The sequence below is a fragment of the Cibotium barometz genome, chromosome 57 (assembly GCF_041138505.1).
Source record: "Cibotium barometz isolate CiBa-2024 chromosome 57, ASM4113850v1, whole genome shotgun sequence".
NCBI classification, from domain to species: domain Eukaryota; kingdom Viridiplantae; phylum Streptophyta; class Polypodiopsida; order Cyatheales; family Cibotiaceae; genus Cibotium; species Cibotium barometz.
The window spans coordinates 21,669,892-21,695,962 of NC_141102.1; the positions used below are offsets into that span (position 1 = coordinate 21,669,892).

A 26,071-nucleotide genomic window follows, 5' to 3' on the forward strand; every position below is an offset into this window, starting at 1 on the left:
AAGATAAGGAATACAAGTCCTAACCTATTATTTCATTTCCACATCTCATATTTTTATTAGTGTCTCCATCCCTAGGACAAGAATCTCCAAGTATAGTTTTAATGGGGGCTCCTTAGATCCTTACTTCCTTTTTAAATCTTATGAGATTCCTTTTTGTGATATCCCCTAGGAGAATGATTTGGATTTAGAACAGGTTATGTGCTAAGGACCTAGTGGTATTTCACATGCCTAAATCTTATTTGTTTAAGGAAATCTAGTTCACAAAGATTTTACTTAAATTTGATGAACTCAAACACCACATTAATTTTCCTTCACTAATCTCTTTAATAGATTCCCACAAATTATTAAAACACCATATTAGGGAATTTGGGAAAATCCATATATTTTGGAAATCACGAAATTGTGGACATGAAATTGGAGACATTCCACATTGTGTCTCTAGCCTTGACGTTCATCACATCCTTCTGATCGTCGCTCGCTGCAAACTCCCTTGACCTTTTGCACATACATTTGGTGGAATCTTGACCCTCTGCAAAATTTTTTGATTCCTTGTGACCCATGAAAATACTACTGAGTCCACAAGTTCCCAACGAGCAGGATCTTTCTTGTTGCACATCCAATATTTATTCCAACAATCGGTGTAAACTTTGACATCACTTGCATTTTGCCTTTTACACAATGGTGCCCAATACTGTATTAAGACTTTCTTGTAGTTCTTAGATGACTTATTCACATCAATATTGCTTTGAGCTACACCTAGCCAAATTGGAAAGATTGGCTCTGCGAGCTGGACAAGGACAAAGTCCCCCTTTTTAACATCAATCATAGGTTGAAATGCTTCCTTATGTCTCTTGCTTAGAGGACCACAGTAGTGACCATCAAATTCTTCTAGACCTAAGAAGTTCATCATCATTTTCATTGACAACAGTTATGTCCTCTCTACGTGTTTGTGGCCAGAATCTTTCATATTGACCACCATCCTGGACATTTGGTTTGCCTAGCTTCTCAATCATGTTTTTCCAGCACTCAATCATCGAATTGATATACTTACTGAAAGGTGCATCTGGTCCCTGCACTTCTGTCCACCTTTGCCAATATTTTGTGTAATTTTTGATGCCCTTTATCACTTGCAAGTGATCTTTGATGTACAAAAACATTGAAACCATGCATGGATCTCCAATTGGCAATATTGGGTTCCCCTGATTATCCTTCTTCCATAGTTCAATGCCACCTTTTTTTGGCAACCATTCAATGGATTTTGGATGTACCTTCACTGGTACTTTATCTTGCATATAGAATCTAAATTGAAGTGGCCTTGAGTGTCCCACTAATCCATCCTGGCCATCCAATAAGTATCTATCAATGTATCCTTTGAAGTCTGGAACTTGTGTCATTAGGAATGGTGTTGGAGATGAGATTTGGCATTGCTTAAAAATATTCATCAAATGTGGGAATGTGAATGTTTTGCTAGGACTCAACTTCTCAAAAAACCTACTGAACATTGCATCAATATCTTCATGTGTATGGCCGACCATTAAAAAGCCCAATTGGACCATCTTGAATACCCCTCTAGCAACCAACAATGAAAGATATGCAAACAAATACCGATTCTTGTTCTCTGATGCACAATTATCTAACTGTAACATCAAGTTTTCTGGAAACCTCCTAAAATCATTTCCTGGTTCAGCAAACCACCATTGTGATGCAGAAACCACTTCCGAATCATGTAGAGACACCACATTGATGGAGGCTTCATGGTGATCGTGCCTCACCTACGGTGCATGCATCCAATGTAGGAAATGGTAGTCTAATGCCACAATTGATGCAATTTTCTATAGAGACTAACATATTACCATCCCCCAACACCTCACCATGACATACATCGTTTACATCAACTACATGCACCCTTCCAGTAGCCACCATGTCACCATTGACAATAATCTTTACCCACTCGCCCCCCACGATAAAATTGAAGGGCCATGTCTCCTGTCAACAAACATGCAAATATATGTTAACATACTTGTGGATTGGAGTCCCTTTTCTCATTTAAATGATGATTCAAACATATGAGGCCAACATATGTCATAAAACCAATAATGCCAAAAACTTGGAGATTCTGAAATTTTGAGGGACAAACACATCACTCCTCCTTCCAAGCAACTTTACTTTTAGTTCATGACCTATACTTGTACGCGTCACTTTGTCATCATAGTAGGCACACTTTTAGTGAAGATCTCCTCTAGCCAAAGTTTAGAAATACTAGTAAGATTTGGTCACATGACCAAATCATAGAGAGGATATGGCATCAGTCTAATTCCACTAATGCTTCTAAATAACGATAAGTTTTGGTCACAAAACCAAATATCCAAGACCACATTGAAATGGTGACTTCATAAGATGTTTGCACGAGTATTTTTTACTCTCTAAGTAAACACATACACTCTATATCATCCCATATTAACCTCCTCTTTAAAGCAATGTAATCTAACCAAAATTTGGAAATACTAGTAAGATTTGGTCACATGACCAAATCATAGAGGATATGGCATCAGTCTCATTACACTAATGCTAGTAAATAACGATAAGTTTTGGTCACAAAACCAAATATCCAAGACCACAGTGAAATGGTGACTTCATAAGATGTTTGCACGAGTATTTTTTACTCTCTAAGTAAACACATACACTCTATATCATCCCCTATTAACCTCCTCTTTAAAGCAGTGTAATCTAACCAAAGTTTGGAAATATTAGTAAGATTTGGTGACATGACCAAATCATAGAGAGGATATGGCATCAGTCTCATTCCACTAATGCTTGTAAATAACAATAAGTTTTGGTCACAAAACCAAATATCCAAGACCACAGTGAAATGGTTACTTCATAAGATGTTTGCACGAGTATTTTTTACTCCCTAAGTAAACACATACAGTCTATATCATACCATATTAAGGTCTTGAGTTTTGTACTAAGGCATTATGGTGTTGGGTTCTAAAGTCCTCGATCCTAAGATAGGAGTCTTCATCTCTATGGTAATGGGTTCACTAATGGGTATCTGGTTAACTTTAGTTGGCATTAATTAATTAATGTCAAAAACTCCAATGTATGGTAAATTAACATCAATTTGGGACCGTATGACATTAATTATAACATCAATTAATTGATGTTCAATAGACTCCAATGCATGGTTAATTAACATCAATTGAGACCATTTGGCACTAATTATGACATCAATCAATGAAGATGTGTGCGCACGTGCGTGCGCGCGCGCGTGTGTGTGTGTGTGTGTGTGTGTGTGTGTGTGAGAGAGAGAGAGAGAGAGAGAGAGAGAGAGAGAGAGAGAGAGTCGAGGGAGTACAAAGTATTCACTCCAAATTGTGTGGTAGAATGACAAATGCAAAGTACTCTCTTGGAAGCACAATGATAAACTACACTATCATCACCCTTGGATGAATGAATTATTAACATCTTGTGAGAGCTAAGAAATGAAAGTTTCTTGTAAAAATAAATGTTTCATACACTAGTAGTTTCAAATAATTTTCATTGTGCTTTTTGAAGGGCATGTCAATTTATGAACTCAACAACAATTCCATTTGAAGAGAATACACAAATAAGTAGTCCAATTTACCAAGATTGTTTATAACTCTATAAACGAGAAGAAAAGGGCATTATGACTATATTGTTGATGGTTGTACATCTCTTGCACCAATCCTTGCAAAGCTCTTCTATGAAGCCACATGGAAGCGTATCTTTCTACATTATCGTCAAAGGATAGCTTAACACCTACCCACAAGGAAGAGGAGTCTATGAATCCATGAATCCACATTAATATATATTTATGTGAGGATGAGGTTATTTAGACACTAGATTGAGAGGTGGAGGGGATGCTGTTATTTGGGCCATTGGCACTATGTGTAATGGGCCAAGTAAGGATTTGGAACTAAGGTGCATAGCATGCTTGGAGTGAAATAAGGGTGCCCCCACTTTCTTCATCACTTTTTGGAGTGTATGTGAATGAGCTAAGTGCATAGCATGCTTCGAGTGAAACAAGGGTGTCCCCACTTTCTTCATCACTTTTTGGAGTGTACATAAATGAGCTCAAAAACTTCCTTCGAAAACTTATGGGAAAGTGATGTACTATATAGTCTACACTAGCTGGAGGGGAGGGATCTACACTCAAAAATGTAATAGTCTTCATATTTTAAAGTCAATAAAGGAATTGAAGAAGTGTCTTGATGCACTACAAGTATTTTGCAATAGAAAGGACTTAAATGGAATAGTCTTCATATTATAAAGTCAATAAAGGAATTGAAGAAGTGTCTTGATGCACTACAAGTATTTTGCAATAGAAAGGACTTAAAGGTTAATTTTGGTAAAACCAAGGTTATGATATTAAATACAAGGTATCCCTCATTGCAAAATTACAGAGGTACCTTTGAGCACAACATTATGTAAATGAAAGCTTATACTTACTAGGGATGGGCTTTTAAAATTTTGCTATGACACCTATAGCATTAACCTTCTTAGATTGAGGTTATGCATTAATAGCACAAGTAGATAGAAAATGCACTCAATCACACTTTGAGAAAGTGCAGACTAAATTCTTCCTCTTTGACTTACATTGATTCACTAGTGGACTAGAATCAATGTATGGGATACACTTTTCTCTCTCTCTCTCTCTCTCTCTCTCTCTCTCTCTCTCTCTCTCTCTTAATCTTGACAAGTCATCTATATCACTTTAGTCTACTATGCTTAGTATAGTCTAATGAAGAGAGACTATTCTCGTTTGTTTCTACCCCTTCAACCATCGTGGCGATACTTACCTTGCTTCCGAGCAGAGAATCTCCAATGACCTCCAAGGTCCACTACTAGTGGTAGCCAGCTCCAACCTTCCAAGCCTCCCTCTTACTGTCAATAAGAGGTTTGCTACACCTCTTTGCAAGGACACACCTCTCTGACTCTCTACACTCTCTCTCCAATCTTCCAAGCCTCCCTCTTACTGTCAATAAGAGGTTTGGTATATCTCCTTGCTAGGACACCTCTCTCTCAAAAAGCATAAAAAGGCACATGTACTAGGAGCAAGTAAGCATCTCTCTCTCTCTCTCTCTCTCTCTCTCTCTCTCTCACACACACACACACACATAAGAGAAAGAGCAAGAAGATGGCAAGAACTAACTTCGCATAAAGGGGGATTGTGTCTTTACATTAAAATCAACAAATTTGTGTCTTTATAAATTACTAGATTTGACTTGATTCATGATAGATTGATGCAACCATTAAAATTATAAATTAGCCTAAGGACCCCATTACTCTGCCAATCCCCTATAACCCTAGCATTTTAAGAATTATAAATTTACATTGTTTTATTATAATTTTAACCTTTAAAAATCAATTAAAATTTATTGAATAAAACAAGTTAAGCTCTTGGCTTGCATGCTTACAAAGTGGCAAGTACATATGACTTAAAATGAGAAAATTATTAATGATTCAAGGTCATGGTATCTTCTTGACCAAATCCATGACCAACCTTGTACAATGAATTTTTGTGCAACACAACTACTAGGTGAGATGAGCCATTCAATGTGCCAAATTAGGGGTTCTTCCCCTAAAAAGTTTGGGCAGTCATTACCTTGCAACCACCACATTCTATTTTGTGGGAATATGTGTGAGTTAATCATTTAGTAAGATCAAGGCTACAATGATGCTAAATTTTTGTAAATTTTGGGATTGTGTGTGTAAGAGAGAGAGAGAGAGAGAGAGAGAGAGAGAGAGAGGGAAAAGAAAGAAAGAAAGAAAGAAAGAAAGCTATATTAACGTCTACTAGAGGCCGAACTCGACCTATGAGACAAATCAATGTACAACTGTCAATGTCTTCTGGATGTCCAAAAAAAAAGGAGGACAAAATGAACATGAAGTAAACTATGAAAGGACTGAGCTAGTGGGGGGGTGTGATGGATGGAGCACTACTACTAGAGGCTCACCTATATGCGCAGGGTATACAAGAATGCAATGCAGATCTCTCTAACTCCAACCAGTACCATAATGGGGGTGTAATATGTGATACATAGGCGATGGCGAGGCAAAAATACCTTGGAGCATGATCTGCGGGTGTGAGTGTAAGTGAGCTAGCCGCTCCTGGATATGGTGCTGATGTCGAGCCCGTATCTCTGTGATCTCCCTCTAATGTAGTCTGGGAGTCTGGTAGCCTAGTGTTCTCGGTCTCCGTCTAGCTCAGAGGTCCGTAGCGCACTGAAGTGTACCCCCCTCCTGTGTCAGAATAGGCACTGGGATAGATCTCTGGAAGAAATCAGTGAGCTGGAGCTGGAGCTGTCGCCCACCTCTCCCTGTGGTATGAGTCCATAGCAGTGTCTCTCTGTGGCGCTATGTCTCTAGCAAGAACTGGCCAAATCTGCGTTGGTCTGCAGACTCCATGATCTGGCAGAGTGATGGATGTCCACTGAAGATGGTGGTGTATCTCTCTCTAATGACACTATATGCTCTGCATCTGCATACATAATGTTCCTCACTCTCAACCTCCTCCTGGCATAGTCTGCATATCCTCTCTGCTCTGGGGATCCGTGCTACCCTACCTGCCTCAATCTCAAGCTGGTGTGATGACACTATGAGCTGACCAATCACCACTCGAGCACTGTGAGGCATGTACACATCCATGTATCCAGGTCTCTGTATGAATCCATCCGCTGAGATACGAATAAACTGATCTCTGTAGTATAGCATCTTCGGTGGTAGAGGCTGACTAGGTGTAATCCAAGTCTCTTGAGTGTATCGCTGCCATAACTCCTGCCGAAGGACTCTGTTCCTCTCACTGTGAGAGAGCTGGATGTGTGGTGCATGTATATCATAATGGAAAGGTGGCAGGTGATCTATGTCAAGACCATGCTGAGTGAGCCACTGTATCATCTGTGAATACCATGATCTCCTATCTCCACTCTCTGCGAGCTGCCTGGACGCCTCAAAAGCTCTATGTGAGAGTCGATCTGATGGCATATCTCTGATCCTCTGTATGAAACAGATCGTCTGGAAGAGGGCCTCTACTAGCATAGGAGGTGCAGCAAACTCCGTCCGGACAATGTCATGTGGGACGGAGGGTTTGCTGCGGATCATCCATGAGAGCATGAGAATCTGAGGCCTCTCTATCTGAGACCATGTGGAGGTGGCAAGCCCAGGTGCCCATACTGCTGCAGCATACATCAAAGCAAGGGTGACTAGTGTGTCAAACAACCACCCCTTCGTGCGGGGCTCCTGGAAGTGTGCCTAGTGACACTGTCTCTCTAGCATGGCCAGATCTGCATACCCTCGTGTGGGTCTATCCCTGGCTGCCTGTGCCATAGTAAATCTTCCTGGCGAAGTCGTAAATGTAATCTCCAAGTACACATATGAGTCTACCACCTCTACCTGTCCTACTGCTAGTGTGAAGATGGCCTGTCGTCGAACCGGCCCCGAGGTGTGGAAAATCATGGCCTTGGTTTTCCCAAGGTTCACTGTAAGCCCCCTCTGTGTGCAGAAGTCATCGAGTGCATGGAGATGGTGCTGTAGTCCCATCTGCGACTCAGAGACCATAATAATATCATCTGCATATAGCATAATGTGGACTGTGGTACCTGAGATGTCTACCCTATCCCCACCACCGTGACCAATGAAGTCAACCACCTCATCGATGTATAGCCCAAATAGTGTAGGAGAGAGTGGGCATCCTTGCTTCACACCTATGGTGCTAGCAATAACATCAGATAGCCCCCCGGGGCATCGTATGCGCCCGAAGACCTCCTCATATAAAGCATAGATGCCCCAAACCATCTCTGATGGGATCCCCAACGACTGTAGGCGCTGGAAGAGTCTCTCGTGGCACCATGTCAAATGCTTTGCGGAAATCCACAAAGCCGCAGTATAATCTCTTCTCCCGCGCCCTAGCCTGGTCAATCAGACATCTCAAAGTGAATATATGGTCAATAGTGGAGAAAGCTCGTCGAAATCCAGCCTGCCCTGGTGCTCGCAGTCCCTCCTCAGCATATGAGCTCAACTCTGCCTCAAGCACTGCGCCATAAAGTTTGGCCAATGTATGACCAATCATGATAGACCTGTAGTTGCTGGGGTCTAGCATGTCTCCCGCTTTGTGGAGAGGCACGATGGTGTGCATAGTCCACTCAGCTGGTAGACCCTCCACTAGTGCCCTATTAAAGAGGTGAGCAACAAAGTGTCCCAATGTGTCAGCTGCATAAATAAGATGCTCACTCTGTATACCTGTGTGGTCAGCCGATCTCCCATGTTAACCGACGGATAGCTCTCTACAATCAAGGCGGTAAAGAAAGTAGAGGTGGTAGGGCAGGATTCCTATGGCTGTGGTATGGGCGGCTGCTGAGGGAAATGGTAGAGGCTCTTTGCATATGTGCGCCATGTGTGTGGATCCTCAATCGGGGTACGAGGGCGAGGCTCTCTCATCATGCGCCATGCAACGGCTGCATCTCTACTTATGAGAAGATGGTATATATCCCAGTAATGTGCCTCCTCATATGCATGCCTCTTACGGCGTGAGGATCCTCATCTGTCAGCTCGCCTGTCTCTGTGTAATGGTCCCTAGTGCTCTCTGGGCCCGGAGGTGTCTATATAGCTCTCTGTACTCATCATCATACCACCGATTCTAGGGCATGCTCCCAAATCTATCTGTGTGCAATGTGTGTATGATGGGGGAAGCTGCGGGTGGCGACCGTATGTAGTAGAGATGACAGCTGGGTGGTGAGTGTGTCTAGAGGTGACAGGGGATCCATCTGGAATAGCCCGTCATATACATGATGCTCATATATGTCTGCCGAGTCATGGGTGAAGTAGAAGGTTGTATGCGATGCCTGTGTGGGTTGTGTGGGTGCTGGTGTGGAGCTCGCCAGTGACAATAAGAGGTACGTGTGATCCGCACCAATAGCACAAGGGGGGATGGTGAAAGATGTCACTGCCTGTGTGGTCTCCATGGACCCCATGATGTAGTCCACTGTGCTACCCCCCTGATCGTGGAAAGCATGTCAGTGCTCCTGAATCCTACCATTGTCTCATCTCGTTATCAATACGAGATGGTGTCGCGCTCCCAGCTCAAGTAAGTGATGACCATATCAGGTGTTATCCGGCCCCATGTCCTCTGACACCCTGCAGGCTCCCGTGTCCTCCACCTCTAGTGTGTGCATCACCTCGAGGTGCTCGAAATCATAAATGTCGCACTATCGGCTCTGTGTCCGTGCATTGAAGTCCCCCATAAGGAGGACTTCCCCCAAGTTGGAGTAGTGCATGATCTCATCTGAAAGGGCTGCATATGGTGACTCTCCCAATGGCCATGTGTCCTCCTCCTCGCCTCTGCTGTCATGGCATATCTCAATCCTCTAGGAGAGAAGTAGCATAGAGCAATGTATAACACCCTGTCTGCTGAGAGCTGCAGTCTAATCCACATGTATCTAGCCTCCTGGTCACGTGCTACCACCTGTAGGCGCTCCTGTAGCTCTCGCTTGAAGAGTACCGCTATACCTCCAGATCCTCTCGATGTGCTCTGTCGTGTGGTCCCCCTTATGTAAACTCCCACTGATAGCCCTCTACTTTTGGTAGCCCCCTCTCTGGGCTCTGGTGCGTCTCTGTAAGTAGTATGATGTCCCGTCCCTCCATGACCTCCTCCATCCTCCCAGGATGTGTCCAAAGTGCTCCATTGCAGTTCCAAACTGCTATGTGTATCTGTGAATCTGGATCCTCCATAGCTGATGTCCCATAGGCCGCCTTGTTCTCCTTGATTAGTGCCTTCATTGTCGTCTCGAGGGCCTCGAGCTTCTCTTGACTCGGAGCCATTCCTCGAGCTTACTCTGCAGCACTTCCCACAGGCAAGGCAGAGAGAGAGAGAGAGAGAGAGAGAGAGAGAGAGAGAGAGAGAGTTATGTTGCTGCCTTGGGGGCCTGAGGAAGGGTGGGCGGGAAGAGGGAGGCAAAGGAACGGGCCAGCATAGCGAGCCAGCCCAGGCGAGAGAGAGGGCGGCGAACAGTGAGGCGAGCAGTGAAGCGAACAAAGGCGGGAAAGAGGGCGGCGAAACAGCGAAGCGAACAGTGAGAGAGGTGGGAGCGAGGGCGGCGAACAACGAAGCAAACAGAGACAAGAGAGGTGGGAAAGAGGGCAGCAAACAGCGAAGCGAACAGAGGCGGGAGAGGGGGCAGCGAACAGCAAAAAAATGGCCTATGAGAGCCTTCAGGGAGGAAGAGAGAGGGTGTGTGAGAGAGAGGGGGAGAGAGTGTGCGAGTGTGTTTGTGTTGGGTATGGGGGAAGAAGCCTGCACGCAGACACACACACACACACACACACACACACAACGCTGCAAGAGAGAGAAAACGTATGAAGCTCAAGAGTGTTGGAAAAGATGTACTCAATAATAATAATGAAAGAGAGAGAGAAAGAGAGAGAGAGAGAGAGAGAGAGAGAGAGAGAGCTGCATTAATGTCTTCTAGAGACCAGAATGACCTAAGAGACATTAAGACCATTAAGCTCTGAGACAAAGAAACATTGAAAAAAAAGGAAACATAGCCTACTAGTCAACTTGTGAAGCTTCATGGTCAAAAAATAAGTTAAATAATAAGGGTCTACTGGCTTATGTTTGTATAAAAAAAGGGGTCCATCTATCATGAGAAACTTCTCAACTGTCTAACTCGGGAGTTTCTGAAACTTTCACACCCTTTCACTTGTGCTCGAGCAATCTCCTATATTGTACACAACCTTGTACCCTTTTTAGTTTTTGATTGCTCGAGAATTTCAACCCTTTAGCATTTGTGTTATAAATATGAAGTACATGGCTTCAATTTTGATGATAGTCTTTATCCCAGAGTGTGGCTTCAAAAACCTTCTCCTACATTACATACGTACAGTTCTTGGAGGAGGAAATATCTATCCCTGCGTCCCAACTACGAATAAGAATCAATCGAATTCATCTTTTATATTTCACCCTTTAGATAATCCGTCTATTCAAATTTGAAGGGCCCCTTTACTCCCTCCATCTTTAATCCATTTTTTTGAGATTGAATTCTATCTTGATGTGCCCACAAATCTCTTTGCTCAAATTCTCTTGGGGGACTACAAGAGAAGAGCTAGGCAGGTGTGAACTGATGCACCATAGCGTTAAAACTTTTGTACAAGGTAAACCCCAACCAAAAAGTTGATATCCAAGGTGGTCCTAAGTATATTGATGCATCCACCAGATTTCAAGCCTTACATCTATTATGCCCTCAGCTCTGTGCAACTAGGGAAGCTGTTCAAAAGAGACGCCGGTGCAAACCCGTTGAAAAGCCTCCCAATAGACATGCAGAGTGATATCATCTAGTCTGTGGCATGGGCATCATGACAAACTCCAGCCTCCGTCACCTTTAGCTAAAGCAAGGAAGCAGAGTGCAATCTTGGCAATCCACTCACATAACCTCATACAGAACAGCAACCTCATTGAAGACATGCTCACTGCAGTATTCACATCTTTGTACAAATAAGCTCGTCTGCATCTTCTGGTTGACCTGCTATAAACAAACAGGCCAAAATTAGGCCCCTAACGCATGGACCCTGCCCATCCCTGCTGTCAAGCGATCTGAAAACTGGTGGGAAGTGGCTGCTCATGAACGGGCAATCAAGCCCATCCATAGGCCACCTGTTCGAGTTTCATGGGCTGCTGTGTAAAGGGACTTAGGCTCAGATGCCAAACAAAGACTCACTTCCAGCAAGGATGTGACCTGGACCTGTCACAATCTTTAATAGAAGATTAGGTAGAATAATATGATTGTTTAATACCACAAATTGTTTGAGAGCTGCTACTGTCAACCAATCATTGAGATCTTATTGGAGCAGACTGGCTGGCCATAGTCATTGCTGAGCTGCTGCTGTTGTTATCAAGGTGCAATCGTATCAGCGACTCCAAAACGTCAACTCGCTGAACATCCCTATTAGCCTGCATTTAAGCAACGTTGATGTTGAAAAGCAAAGAGTAGGCCCAGCAACAGGACAACACCAAGCTCTACGAACAAAGGGCAACAGGACAACACCAAGCTCTACAAACAAAGGGCATTTGTGTATAGCTACCACCTGCAAAGATGAGAACCGGAGCCACCCACCTCAACAAAAAATTTTGCCCAAATCTTGTCATTCTGAGACTCCATGACACCTTTCAGGATTGTGAGTCCTAAGTTTCGAATGATGTCTGCTATCTCTAAGAATAGGCCCCTCTCCTCGAACATTATCTGTATCCATGCTTAGCAAATCAATATTGAGCTAGTCTCAAAGCAGGATTTATGAACATCATTCCTTTACAAAAAGTTCAGAGACTTTGTTATGCTCACCTCCACAAGCATCTGACGTGGCTGATTAAGGTCCTTCACAATTATGGGGCACTCCTGACCACCTAGATCTAAAGCCCAGCTTGCACCACTTTCTAGATCCTCCTGCGGAAAACAACATTGTATCATTGTTCAATGAGCAATGATAGGCAACACAACTTAGTAGCACTGTCAAAATTATCAGCATAGTTCAAGTACTGTAACATAGCCTGCTTTCTGAATTCCCAAATAGATTTAAAGCCTCAGGCTGTGCCAGTGAGACCCTGATGACCCTAATAATTAAGAAGCTCATCAGAATCTGAATCCGAAACTCCCTTCATGGATATGACGCTCTCATTGTCAAGATTACCGCTTGCAACTTGAGCCAAAAGGCACAAGTTGGCTGCCACATACACCAAATCATTTGTTCTAGTTGTTAACAAGCGGTTCCTCTCCTTTGAGGCAACATGGCTAAAGACATTCCATAGTTGCTCAATAGGAGAGGAACTTGCATTCTGATTAAGAATGCGGATGGCAAGACGTTGAAGATTTGGAGTTGTTCCTCCATAATTCTCCCACCAAAGAGGACCTCCCACATGTGTCATGTCCGCTTGCGCATCTGCAGAACCAAACTTTCTAGCTTTGCTCCTATACAAGGAAAGCTGGCTTCTAATTCCTCTACGTACCACAACATCTGGAACCAATCTCGCAAGAATAAGATCCCAACCTTCAGAGGCTTCATTATCCCTCTCTTGTCCATTGCCCTAGAACTTCCGATCTAGCACAAATGCAGCCGCATGCATATTTTAATGATATTGATCCCACATGTCCTAACATAGTTTTCACAATTACTCTCGCTTGTGTTCATCTACTTCCAGCTCCTTGATACGCTCCACCATCTTGTCAATGCCTTTGTACACCTTGCCAATGCATGGCTTTCTGCTATCCACAATTCGGAGCATGTGGATGATAGGCTTGGTGATGTCGACAACATGCTTCACTTCACCCCATAAGCTGTCATCCATGATATGGCTGTAGCATGCTCTTCCTTGTGCTTTGTGAGAGGTTGGCAAATTGTTCCACTCATCGCTCACCACTATCTGCTTGAGAACATTGTGCACCTCGATCAACCTCTCCACCATGAGAAAATTGTAGGTGAAGCGGATTTCAGAATATTTGAGCAGGTCCTTGTTTGAAGACCTCTTGAATTCGGATAGAATGAATTGGTGCCATGTAATGAAGCTAAAAATCTCTTTACCCTGTGCTATGCACGGAGCAACCCAAGGAAGGGCATCAATGTCCTTCAAGAGATTATTCAATCCATGTGCAATGCATGAAGTGAATGTGATGTGTAAGTACCTTGTCAAAAGCTTTTCACGTGCTACTTGATTTGAGTTCTCTCCATCGCCGATGACTTGGAGGACGCCTGTAGCACCAACTTGCTCGATTGTTTCTGCCCACTCCTCCACAATGACATCTAAAGATTTGCATGTTGGAGAAGCATCATGGGAAGACAAAAAGAATGCATTGCCCCGAGAGTAGGCCATAATGCCATAGATAGAACAAGAGTGGCTATCGCTTCATCCATCACTGATGACGGAGACACCATTCTTTTGCTAACCTTCTTTGACATTTTGCATGGCAAGATCAATGGCTTCTTTCTCCTGTAGCATAAGGGTGGTCCAAAGCCACTCCGAGGAGGGGAGAGTATAGGTAGGCCCAACTCAGCAATGAGGCAAACCATTTCTTGGAAGTTGGGAGACCTTGCTACATTGAAAGTAATATGGTCATGGTAAAAAAACCTCGCAACAGCTACATCCACTGCTTACCTTTTGCGTGGATCCTAAGAGGTAGCAAGAGTGCGTTGGGTGCCTCTTGTCTACGGAAGACCCCAAGGGCCTATGAGACCAAAAGTAATACAATGGTACCATGGATATACTAAGCCATGGAAAACTAAAAGAAAAAGTAAAATGACAACATGTACATGTAATCAACAGATGATCATGTGTAGTGTGAGATATGATGTGATCAGTTAATGACGATATCAGCCTCGGCTAGAACCGATCTGATGGTGGAGTGAATGTCCAGCCTCTGTAATGGAAGCGTGTCATGTCGGCAGAGAACCTCACAAAACCGTCTCTGTGTGGTGAAGGGTCCTAATGCTTTGGGTCGGGGACGTCTGGCTCACAGAATGGATCAAGCTCTCTCACTAAGAACTCTTCTGGGACATGGAACTATTGCGTGGGTATGGGTGGGTTGGAATGTCATAGTAGAGGAACTGTTGTGGGCAGTGGATTCCAATGTGGATGTGTGTACCACAAAGAAATATGTGATGGCTCTCTGTGAGGTGTGTTGTCGGAGGCGGGGCTGCCTCTCAGCATGCTGCCTCAACACTGCATCCCTGTGTCGTCTGAGCTCCATCAAGTACATGCCCAAGCACCTCTGATCCTCAAACTGTATTGGTCTCAATCCCTCTCGAAAGAGGCAGTGGAATCTCCCCCGCATCTCATAGAAAGTCGGGCAACTGAACATATAATGGGCCTCATCCTCTACTGCTCCTGTGATGCATACTGTGCATGTCCTCTCCTCATGTGGGATATCCTCAGCTCTGCCAATCTATACTCTAAGGCGGTGGGAGGATACCCTAAGTTGGCCGATAGTGATACACACACCATGTGACATGTGTATCCTAATGTATCCCGGGATCTCAAAGAATCCATCCTTGGAGAGTCTCAAGAAGTGATCTCTGTAGTAATTGTTTGGTTTTATGCTGTGTATGCACCCAGGGGAGTGCTAGTGATCATCAGTAGGTTACTGGGACACTTTTTTACTTCAGTTAGTGGAGGTTTTTTCCCCCAGTTTTAGCTTAGTTTCACTTATAAAGGTTTATAAGTGATTTGGTCCACCTAGCACTATTTATGGCCGGACCATGTGAACACACTATTAGGTCACATCCTTTTATGTGGCTATTGTACTTCATTTTATCAACAATCAATACACGAGAGCAGTCGTGTTCCTCTCTCACACTCTCACGCCTCCTGCTGAAGTGCCTTCCAAACCCTAACCCTAACAGCTGAAACCCTACATTTGGTATCAGAGCAGGTTAGCCTAGCTGTCCGTACAAGCCATAGCCATCAGTTCGCCTGTCTTCAGTTCAGCTGCAGCCACTCAGTCAGTCGCCATCAACTGCCCGTACAGTTAGTTGCCTTCAGCTGCAGCCACGTACAGACAGTCGCCTTCAGCCGTACACTCCGTACAGGCGTTTGTCCTGTTCCGTACTCTGCTCCGTACATTGGTCGACCAGCCCTGCTCAGTTCGTCGCCTAGCCATTTGCCATCAGCTGCACGCCCAAAACCTCAAGCTCCGTACAGTACCTGCAAGCGACCTGTTCTGTTCCGTACCCTGCACTGCTCCGTACACAGTCACCCGTACAACCAGTTCGCCACAAGCGTGTCAATACTGATTCGTATTCTCTGTCCGTACTGGTTCACCAGTCGCCCAGTACCTGCAGCTCCGTACAGTACCTGCAAGCGACCAGCAGCACCTGCTGCGCATACCTGCAACAAACCTGGCGACAGCTGTTTCCCGTACAGTACCTGCTGCGTGTACTTGCAGCTCCGTACAGACGCCGTACAGTCGACATGTTTCCGTACTGCTGTTCCGTACAACCTGCAGTCGACCTGTACCTGCGCTGTCCCGTACACTTGTACTGTACAGCCTACAGCCGCCTGTACATGCAAAATCACATTTTTGGTAAGCCTTACATGTTTTGAAATTAGGGCATTTTCTCTGTGAAAATTTTCTGGCAGATACAAGGAGATTTCTTGCAAAGAAATCTCTACAGGCTTTTGCAAGGTTTTGGGTGCAGTAATTTTGGGCATTTTTTGGCATTTTGGCACTGTGTGAGCCATTTTTGTTGCTCTACGCACAGTCAGTGGTGCATTGTGTTGCACATTCAGAGGATTGAGAGTGCAAGCATATCTGGGTAAGCTGTATTCAGTGGAGTACAGTTGCTTTCAGGGTTGTTGCTTTTGGGTTTTTTGATACACAGGTACAAAATTGTGCATTGGCATAATGGCAAATCAACAGCAGAGTGATGTGTTCACGTACTTGTCTAAGGAAGACAAGTTGGATGGCATGAACTAGCTAAGAAATGTGCTCGTGGCAAAAGGTCTTTGGGATTTTGTTAGTGGTGATGAACCACGTCCAGGTCCATTGGCTCCAGAGACTCCTCCCCAAGGGGGTGCTCGTGGAAGAGAACAACAGGTACAGGCACTAGGTAGGCCACTGCCTATTCAAAGAACAAATGCTCAGAAGACATGGGATGCCAAAGATGCACAAGCCTTATCACTTATTGCATTGTCAGTACAAAGGTCTATTATACCTCATATTCGTTCAGCTGGCTCTTCACGGAATGCATGGGTGACTTTGGAGCAGATGTATGCTGCTCGTAATGAGGCACAGATCTCATTTTTGAAAAGAGAGCTGGAAAATCAGAAGATGCATGAAGGAGATGATATGTCTAGCCACTTGAACAAGCTGCAGGATTTGAGAGACCAACTCATCAATGTGGATGAGATTATTCCTGAGACACAGCTTGTGTCCACCATCTTAAACTCTTTGCCAAGATCCTACTTGGCTTTTCATACCTCTTTGAACCTTAGCATGAGGAATGCTGTTGAGCCCCTTAAGTATCAGGAACTTGTTGCTCTCTTGTTACAGGAAGAGCAAATCAGGAAGAATATGAACATGAACACAAGTGCTGAACAAGCATTTACGACAGGTCAAAAAGAGAAAGGCAAATCTCAGCCAAAGAGTTCAAATCAGAATTCAGGTGATGGTGGTTCATCTCAAGACACCAAGAAAGGTGATGGACAGCCCAAGAAGAAGGGCAAATGCCATTACTGTAAGAAGCCAGGTCACTACATCACAGAGTGTAGGAAGAGGATTGTCAAAGAGAAGGCAAAGGAATCTGGGATGTCTGTAAATGAAGCCTCTAAAGCTCCTCCAGAGACTGCTTCTTTTGCTGAAGACAGGGATTACTGTTTCTACACATGCAGTTATGATGCCTCTTGGTCTTCACAGGCACTCAGTGTGACTGAGCATGCATGTACTTGGTATTTGTCACGTGCACACCAGTCAGGTGTACAGTGACATGGCATCATTATGGCATCATTAGCATCACAGATTCATCAGGTATTTTTACCAGCATTTATCAGGCATTTTTATGCATTTTTGGGGCAGCCAACTACCATTTATGGTATTATGGTATTTTATGGGAGTTATGCATCTGGCCGACTACAGCATCTGGCCGACCAGCAGCCTTTCACCCATATAAATAGCACAGCCTCTCCATTCAGTATGGCAGCCTCATCCATTCAGTCATCAGGGGCTCAGCAGTGAAGCGCATCCTCCTCAGGAACAGTTGGCGTTTCAGCATACCAGCATCAGCCCTCATCATCAGTTAACGCATCCCATCAGCATCTTCATCAGTAACGCATCTTCATCAGCATTCATCTGCAGCAAACGCAGCCCCATTCAGTTCAGTCCAGCCCATCAGTGCTGCGTTTCATTATCAGGTTAGCATTCAGCTTCTGTTCCAAAGCCTCCCTTCAGTGTTTCCTTCCCAGGAGACAAGGGAAAGAGTGGACAGCAGTTCAGCCCGCATTCCCAGCACATAGTTACAGATCCATTTGGATCTCATTGTAACCGCATTCATTCATTTAATATAGCTGCACTGCATTGACACATAATTGTCTATCTCTTTGTATATCTGTTTGCCTCTTAAACATCATTAAGTGCAGTTAAGTGTAGACTAAGGTTGTGATTACTACGGTCTTCATCCTTCACATGTCACATTGGTATCAGAGCGTTACAGGGTAACCAACCTTAGAGCATGTTCATTCCAGCAGTCATTCAGTCAGTCATCATTTTTATCGCTTCCGCACAGTTAAACCCAGTTCTGAAAATTTTGCAAGCCACCCTTAGGGATTTTCCCTTAGGTCTGCATCAGTAACCCATCCATCTGCATTCTTGCACAGCATATAGGGTTGCACATGGCTTGCATAGTCATCATCATAGCAGTCATCTTAGCAGTCTGTCCTGCATACATGTTACCCATGAACTCTCAGGGAAGAAGGACATCCATCATCAAAGGAGCACATAAGTTTTGGCTTCAACTGGCAGCAGGGAGTTTCTCTTCCACAGAAGACGGAAGTTTGCTCCAACATCGCCTCAGGAGGTTCAGAGCTTCAGGTGCGACGGAGATGGTAGGTGAAAGGTTTCCACAGGCAGGTCAGGGGTGACTCAGGTATTTGCCATTCAGTTCCCGCAGTACATAGAGTCTTGGCTCAAGGATCTCACTCCTGCAGACGGCCTCAGTCCCAGCAGAAAACAGAAGGGGGCAGTGGTTCGGAGGAGAAGGATCGCAGAAGAGTCGAAGGTTGCCAGGTATCCACCCAGCAACAGTTTAGCAGCGGGGAATGTCACGTGCACACCAGTCAGGTGTACAGTGACATGGCATCATTATGGCATCATTAGCATCACAGATTCATCAGGTATTTTTACCAGCATTTATCAGGCATTTTTATGCATTTTTGGGGCAGCCGACTACCATTTATGGTATTATGGTATTTTATGGGAGTTATGCATCTGGCCGACTACAGCATCTGGCCGACCAGCAGCCTTTCACCCATATAAATAGCACAGCCTCTCCATTCAGTATGGCAGCCTCATCCATTCAGTCATCAGGGGCTCAGCAGTGAAGCGCATCCTCCTCAGGAACAGTTGGCGTTTCAGCATACCAGCATCAGCCCTCATCATCAGTTAACGCATCCCATCAGCATCTTCATCAGTAACGCATCTTCATCAGCATTCAGCTGCAGCAAACGCAGCCCCATTCAGTTCAGTCCAGCCCATCAGTGCTGCGTTTCATTATCAGGTTAGCATTCAGCTTCTGTTCCAAAGCCTCCCTTCAGTGTTTCCTTCCCAAGAGACAAGGGAAAGAGTGGACAGCAGTTCAGCCCGCATTCCCAGCACATAGTCAGCATATTCAGCAGTACAGATCCATTTGGATCTCATTGTAACCGCATTCATTCATTTAATATAGCTGCACTGCATTGACACATACTTGTCTATCTCTTTGTATATCTGTTTGCCTCTTAAACATCATTAAGTGCAGTTAAGTGTAGACTAAGGTTGTGATTACTACGGTCTTCATCCTTCACATGTCACAGTACTTTGATAGTGGTGCTTCAAAGCATATTACATCTCGCAGGGATCTGTTTTGTAATGTATGCCCTGCCCCTGTTGGCAAGACCGTTCAGTGTGCCAATAATGCTTCATATCCAGTTCGTGGCATTGGGGAGATTCAGCTCACAGCCATTGATGGCTCTATTCTTCGCCTTACAGATGCCTTATATGTACCAGGGATAAAGAAGAATCTATTGTCCATTTCTTCTTTAGCACAGTGTGGTATGCAAGTCAACTTTGATGATGACAAATGCATGGTCAGAGACAAAACTAATGCTTTGACCTTGATGCTTACCATAGTATAAATTTGAGATTTTCATAAAATTACCATTGGTAACATATTTCAAATTTTGAGTTACAATTTGATAATTTTCTAGATCTTAAAGTTTCCAAAGATCTCTTCATTTCTTTCCTACATGCTAGATGTTGTATGAGTTTCAAAAAATTAAAGCTATTTCTATCAGTTTATTGAGAGAACTTGGAAAAAATAGCAAGATATTATAGTGATTTCTACTTGGTGAGCCTCAAGTTATCAATTTGAGCCTTGTTAAGCATGCATCATATAGGCTTATAGAAAAACCCTAATGGTAATTTTTCTTAAAAGGTGAGTTATCATTTGGTAATTTTTTACTAGTGCAAAGTTACCAAATGGTAATCATCAATCTAAATTAGATTACAATTTGTAACTTTTTAGTCGTTTGGTTCCAAGGTGGTTACCAAATTTATACTGTGATGCTTACTGGTACATTATGTCATGGACTTTATCAGTTGGATGCATTTCAGCCAGTGGATCAGTCTGCTTATAATGCATTCACTCTTACTCCAGCTATGGTTGATGCGGAGTTATGGCATGCTCGCATGGGGCATGTAAACTTTGGTAGTCCTATGCTTATGCAACGACATAACATGTTGACAGACCTACCTCTTATGGAGAAGCCTCCAGATCACATATGTGAAGGATGTATTTTGGGAAAAATGCATCGGTTTTCCTTTCCACGTGATCAGGCTCTACGAGCAACTGCAAAGTTGCAGCTTATACACAGTGATCTTTGTGGTCCCATGCAGACGAAGTCATTAGGAGGTTGCTTCTATTTTGCTACATTTACTGATGACTTCTCTCGTATATGCTGGGTCTATCCGTTGACACAGAAATCACAGGTATATGATGCATTTTTGGCCTTTGTAGCACTTGCTGAAACAGAGTCAAGATGCAAGGTTAAGACTCTCCGTTCTGACCGAGGGGGGGAATATGTGTCACACATGTTGAATTCCTTTCTTGAGAGTAGAGGTATCAAACATCAGTATACTACTCCTTATACTCCACAGCAGAATGGGGTTGCAGAAGAATCGGTCACTCATGGAGATGGCCAGATGTATGTTAAAGGCAAAGAAGCTACCACATATCTTTTGGGTGGAAGCTGTTATGTGTGCTTGTCATATTTTGAATCGATGTCCCACAAAGGCATTGGTTTCCATTACTCCTTTTGAGGCTTGGCATGGCCGCAAGCCTTCGGTATCACATTTTCGTACTTTTGGGTCTTGCATATGCACACATACCCAAAGAGTTGAGGAGGAAGTTGGATGATAAAGCCACGAAATGTATTTTTGTTGGGTATAGCCGTGAGAGCAAGGGCTACCGGTTATATGACCCACTGTCCAAGAAGATATTCACTAGTCGGGATGTGATTTTTGATGAAAAATCAGAATTATCCATGGCTAGTTATGATGCAAATCAGGCTGAAAATGATGTGTTTGAAGGTCTACTACCTATTGAGTTTCATTCCATAGTTGGTGATCCAACCCATGAGGGTGCAGGACAGCCAGCTAATCATGAAGGTGGTGCAGAAATTCAGCAGGAAATTGAGCCAGAAGTTGAGCCAAATATGGGGCAACAGGCTCCACAACTCAGACATATACCTAGATGGTATTTGAGGACATTACAGAACAGCCATCTAGAGACTCCTCTTGTTGGCGGTACTCGTAGGGAGACACGGACCAATGAGCATGCACACATCATGGATTTAAATATGGTTATGGCAACCAGTTTACAGGATGATGATGAGCCTGATTCATTTATGGATGCACGAGACAATGTGCATTGGAACAAAGCCATGCACGATGAACTTGATTCTATTAAAAAGAATCAAACATGGGATTTGGTTGATCTGCCCAAAGGCAAGAAAGCCATTGGTACTAAGTGGGTCTATAAGTTGAAAAGACATGCAGATGGATCCATTGACAGGTACAAAGCCCGTCTAGTTGCAAAGGGCTATGAACAGAAGAAGGGCATTGATTATGAGGAGACATTTGCTCCTACATCCCGTATGTTGACACTTAGGTGTGTCATTGCATTGGCTGCACATCGTGGTTGGGTTGTTCATCAGGTGGACATCAAGACTGCTTTCCTACATGGGGACCTCGAGGAGGAAGCTTATGTACATCAGCCCATAGGTTTTGCAGAACATGGTCATGAAGGGAAAGTATGCAGGCTGAAAAAGGCCTTGTATGGTTTGAAACAAGCTCCACGAGCTTGGTATGCAAAGATAGAAGCTTTCCTGCTCACTCAAGGCTTTGTGAACAGTCCATCAGAAGCCACTTTGTATGTAAAGAAAGAAGAGAAAGATCTGCTGGTCACAGTCTTTATGTAGATGATCTTTTGCTCATGGGATCAAATGATGACAAAATTGCAGCTTTTCAAGAGATACTGCAACAGACATTTGCCATGTCTAATTTGGGGCTCGTACACTACTATTTGGGCATACAATTTGTGCAGGATAACAGAGGCATTGGGTTGTTGCAATCTCGGTATGTTGCTAAACTTCTGGAGAAGTTTGAATTTCAGGATTGCAAGCCTATTAGCACTCCTATGGAGCCTGGGATGAAACTATCACTACAGGATGACAGTATTTTATTTGATGCCACTACATATGCTCAGGATGTTGGGTGCCTTATTTACTTGTGTACTACACGGCTAGATATTCAGTATGCCGTATCTCAGTTGAGCAGATTCATGCACAGCCCGCGATTGTCACATTGGCAAGCTGTGAAGCGTGTATTTCGGTATTTGCAAGGTACCTTGTCTCTTGGATTGTCTTCTAAGTTCTCTTTGTCTCTCTACAGTAACCTACTGATGATCACTAGCACTCCCCTGGGTGCATACACAACATAAAACCCAACAAACCCCCCTGGAGTGATATGTGATCACTGTACATCATCCACCAAAATGAAACAAATTCAAAGCAGTGCGGAATGCTTCGAATTTCGGACGTGGTAATGCCTTGGTGAAGATGTCTGCCACATTCTGATCTGTAGGGAAGTAGATCAGACTGATATCACCTGCCTGGAGTCTCTCCCGAATAAAATGATAGTGAATCTCAATGTGTTTCGTGCGAGCATGAAACACAGGATTCCTCGCCACGGCAATGGCACTTTGACTATCAGTATAGATAGGTGTAGGCTCCTCCACTGAAATATCCATATCAGTCATGAGACGACGCAGCCAGACACACTCAACGGTAGTAGTGTAGGCTGCTTTGTACTCTGCCTCACAAGACGAAGTGGCCACTGTGGTCTGTTTCTTGCTTAGCCAAGAAATACATGAAAAGCCAAGAAAGAAACAATTTCAATTTTCCACTAGTGGAATGTCTGGTATCAAAATCACCAGCCCAATCTGAATCGCTGTAAGCATATAACTGCATGTCACCCTCCTCAGGAGAGAGAGAAAGAAATAAAGCTGTATTAACGCCTACTAGAGGCCGAACTCGACCTATGAGACAAATCAATGTACAACTGTCCATGTCTTCTGGATGTCCAGAAAAAAAAGGACAAAATGAACATGAAATAAACTATGAAAGTACTGAGCTAGTGGGGGGGTGTGATGGATGGAGCACTACTGCTAGAGGCTCAGTATGCAGCCTATATGCATAGGGTATACAAGAATGCAATGCAGATCCGTCTAGCTCCAACCAGTACCATAATGGGGGTGTAATATGTGATACATAGGCGATGGTGAGGCAAAAATACCTCGAAGAGAGGCTTGATAGTTGAGAGAGAGAGAGGCTTGATAGTTGAGACAAGAGAGAGAGAGAGAGAGAGAGAGAGAGAGAGAGAGATAGATATATTAAGCGTCTACTACGGATGTACCCACTCCTCCATCGATTATGCTATAGATTGATGACCTTACCATGGGTCCTGTGTTTTTTGAGTTGAAATGGGACACATTTGCACGTGCTTGTTTTACATGCAAAAAATTTGGACACATGGCCTCGGAATGCCCTCAAACCCTTCTGCAACCTCCAATTGTTGCAGCCATGCATCCTTCAAAAGTGGCTGAATTAACTCAAATGCAGTAACAGCAAAAGGCCAAACCGGTTGCTTCTGGGGATCGAATTCGCAATAAAGGAAAAGGCAAGATGCCTGCAGTCCCACAGGTTATTTCTACTCAGGCCAAAAGTGTAGAGAAAGATGATGCATAGCATGGCAAAGGCCTAAAAAGCCAATCCATGCAAAACCCTGTGTGGTCCCCACTCGTAATTGGACAGCTTCAATACCCTCTAATGGCCAATCTAGTCGCTATGCTGAAATTAGTGGTGTGGGAAGGCTATGGGCTACGGTCATTAAAGAGTTGCCAATAACATTTATGATGTAGGTAATGTTTCAATGGGCTTTGAGGTTCCTGTCCCCTCACATGGTGATGCATGGAGTCAGGCACCTACACAAATGGAATCATGAGTTTCTTCATCCTTCATCATTTCCATATGTATATACCATCGAAATGCATTAGCTTTAACATACAGGGCCTCTGCAACCCCAATAAATGGAGGCTCTTTTGGGCATATGTAAATAGTATGCAACTGCATGTACTGTGTGTGCAAGAACACAATCAACACCTGTTTGCTGGTAGAAATGGTGCTTTCTCGGGGTATCAGATTTTTTATGCTGGCAAAAGCGACTTTTTGGGTACTTTCATCATGGTTAAACACGATTTGCAGCCATGTGTCGCATACAATGATTCACATGAACGGTGGATGGTGGTGCAGTGTCTCATTGCTGGTGAGGTTTACAAGTTTGCTCGTGTATATGCTTCACAAACATCGCTTCGTAGAGCAGAACTTTGGCGCTCCATCCAGTGTTACCCATGGGTTACAAATGCGTTTCTCACAGGGGATTTCAATAACTCACCTACCCATGATGATAACTCCTCACATCATTCCCATATGTTGCAGGCTGAGCAAGCAAAATGGCATAGTATGATTGAGGGTTTGCATGCTTTGGATTTCTGGAGATGGCTCATGCCAGACACTCCTGGATTCACATTTGAGAATAATGCTCAGTCGCACTATTTTGCCCGTCTTGATCGATGGTATTTGTTAAATGCAAATCAGTATGATGCCATTAAATGCCGCATATGGATTGACCACACAATGTGTATGTCTGATCATGCCCTGTTGTGGTTAGCTCTATACTTTGGAATGGGGATTCATGACCCACCTCTGCCACAAACAATTACTTCTCATCAACAATAGTTACCTCACTCATGATGCATTTGCTGCTTTGGTACGCTCGGCTGTGCAACCCCTTTTGCTGTAGTTGAATGAGGATATTGACATTGCAAGGCGTTGTTTTGTTTCACGCATGCAAATGCTGATGATAAGGGACTATGGCAAGTGGTACATGGGTGCTTTACGAGAGAGGGTGGCAGAGGCCAAAAGGATTGTGCAGTCTTACACTAAACTTAGTCATACAAGACCACTGACTGTCGAGGAAAATGTCACACTCATGGATGCTGAATCTTGTATCAAGGACAATGATAAACGAAAGATTGCAAAGTGGCAAGTGCGTGCCCAGAAAAAATCAATGCTTGATAAGGGATGCTCTTCCTAGTCTTTTTTCAAAGGTCTCCATGCATCTAGACAAAAGCAAGGCATAGCACGTCTTATGTTGTCTGATGGCACGTGGACTTCTACTAAGCAACAGCTTGCAGAAATATGTCACTCTCATTTTAGGGATTGGTTTGATAGTTGAACTCTTTCACACATTTTGGCCAGAATTGAAGCTTCCATTGTTATGCATGATTAATCAATGTTGGCGTGACAACATGTTGCCTCATTCTTGGAAGGAAGGCTTGTTGAAATTGCTCCCAAAAAAGCAACTCTGTGAAATTAGGTGACTGGAGGCCCATCTCTCTTATGCCAGTTGTTTATAAACTGGTCACCAAAATGATAGCTAATCGCATTAAGGGCTACCTTCACTCACGATTGCACCCGGCACAATACGGCTTTGATCCCAGGCGGCAAATTATGGACAACATAGCAAATGCCTACATGGGTATTGAGTATGCAAAGTACACCGACTAGGATGTCCTGATCATGCAAGTAGATATTGCTTAGGCATTTGACATTGTCCACTGGGACTTCATAGCTAGGGTGATGGATCGGATGGGTTTTGGACCCAAAATGCGAAATGTGATTTATTGGCTATACCAGGGGGGTACT

General features: G+C 43.8%; 1 protein-coding gene across 19 annotated transcripts in view; it reads right to left on the reverse strand.

Annotated features, from left to right (window-relative positions):
* Nucleotides 1-10,586: 10,586 nt before the first annotated feature.
* The window catches only part of LOC147606550 (transcription factor EMB1444-like), a 76,839-nt gene continuing 61,354 nt past the window's right edge, over nucleotides 10,587-26,071 (reverse strand). For 7 of the 19 annotated variants that reach the window (XM_086792126.1, XM_086792133.1, XM_086792123.1 and 4 more), the window contains 3 exons: nucleotides 12,351-12,452; nucleotides 12,126-12,251; nucleotides 10,587-11,962 (listed from right to left, as the gene is read on the reverse strand). In XM_086792126.1, coding sequence (XP_086648252.1) covers nucleotides 11,840-11,962; nucleotides 12,126-12,251; nucleotides 12,351-12,452 — 351 coding nt within the window. In that variant the 3' untranslated portion in view covers nucleotides 10,587-11,839. The remainder of the gene's footprint in view (nucleotides 11,963-12,125; nucleotides 12,252-12,350; nucleotides 12,453-26,071) is intronic. The other 12 variants (XM_086792121.1, XM_086792134.1, XM_086792124.1 and 9 more) reach the window with 2 other exon arrangements.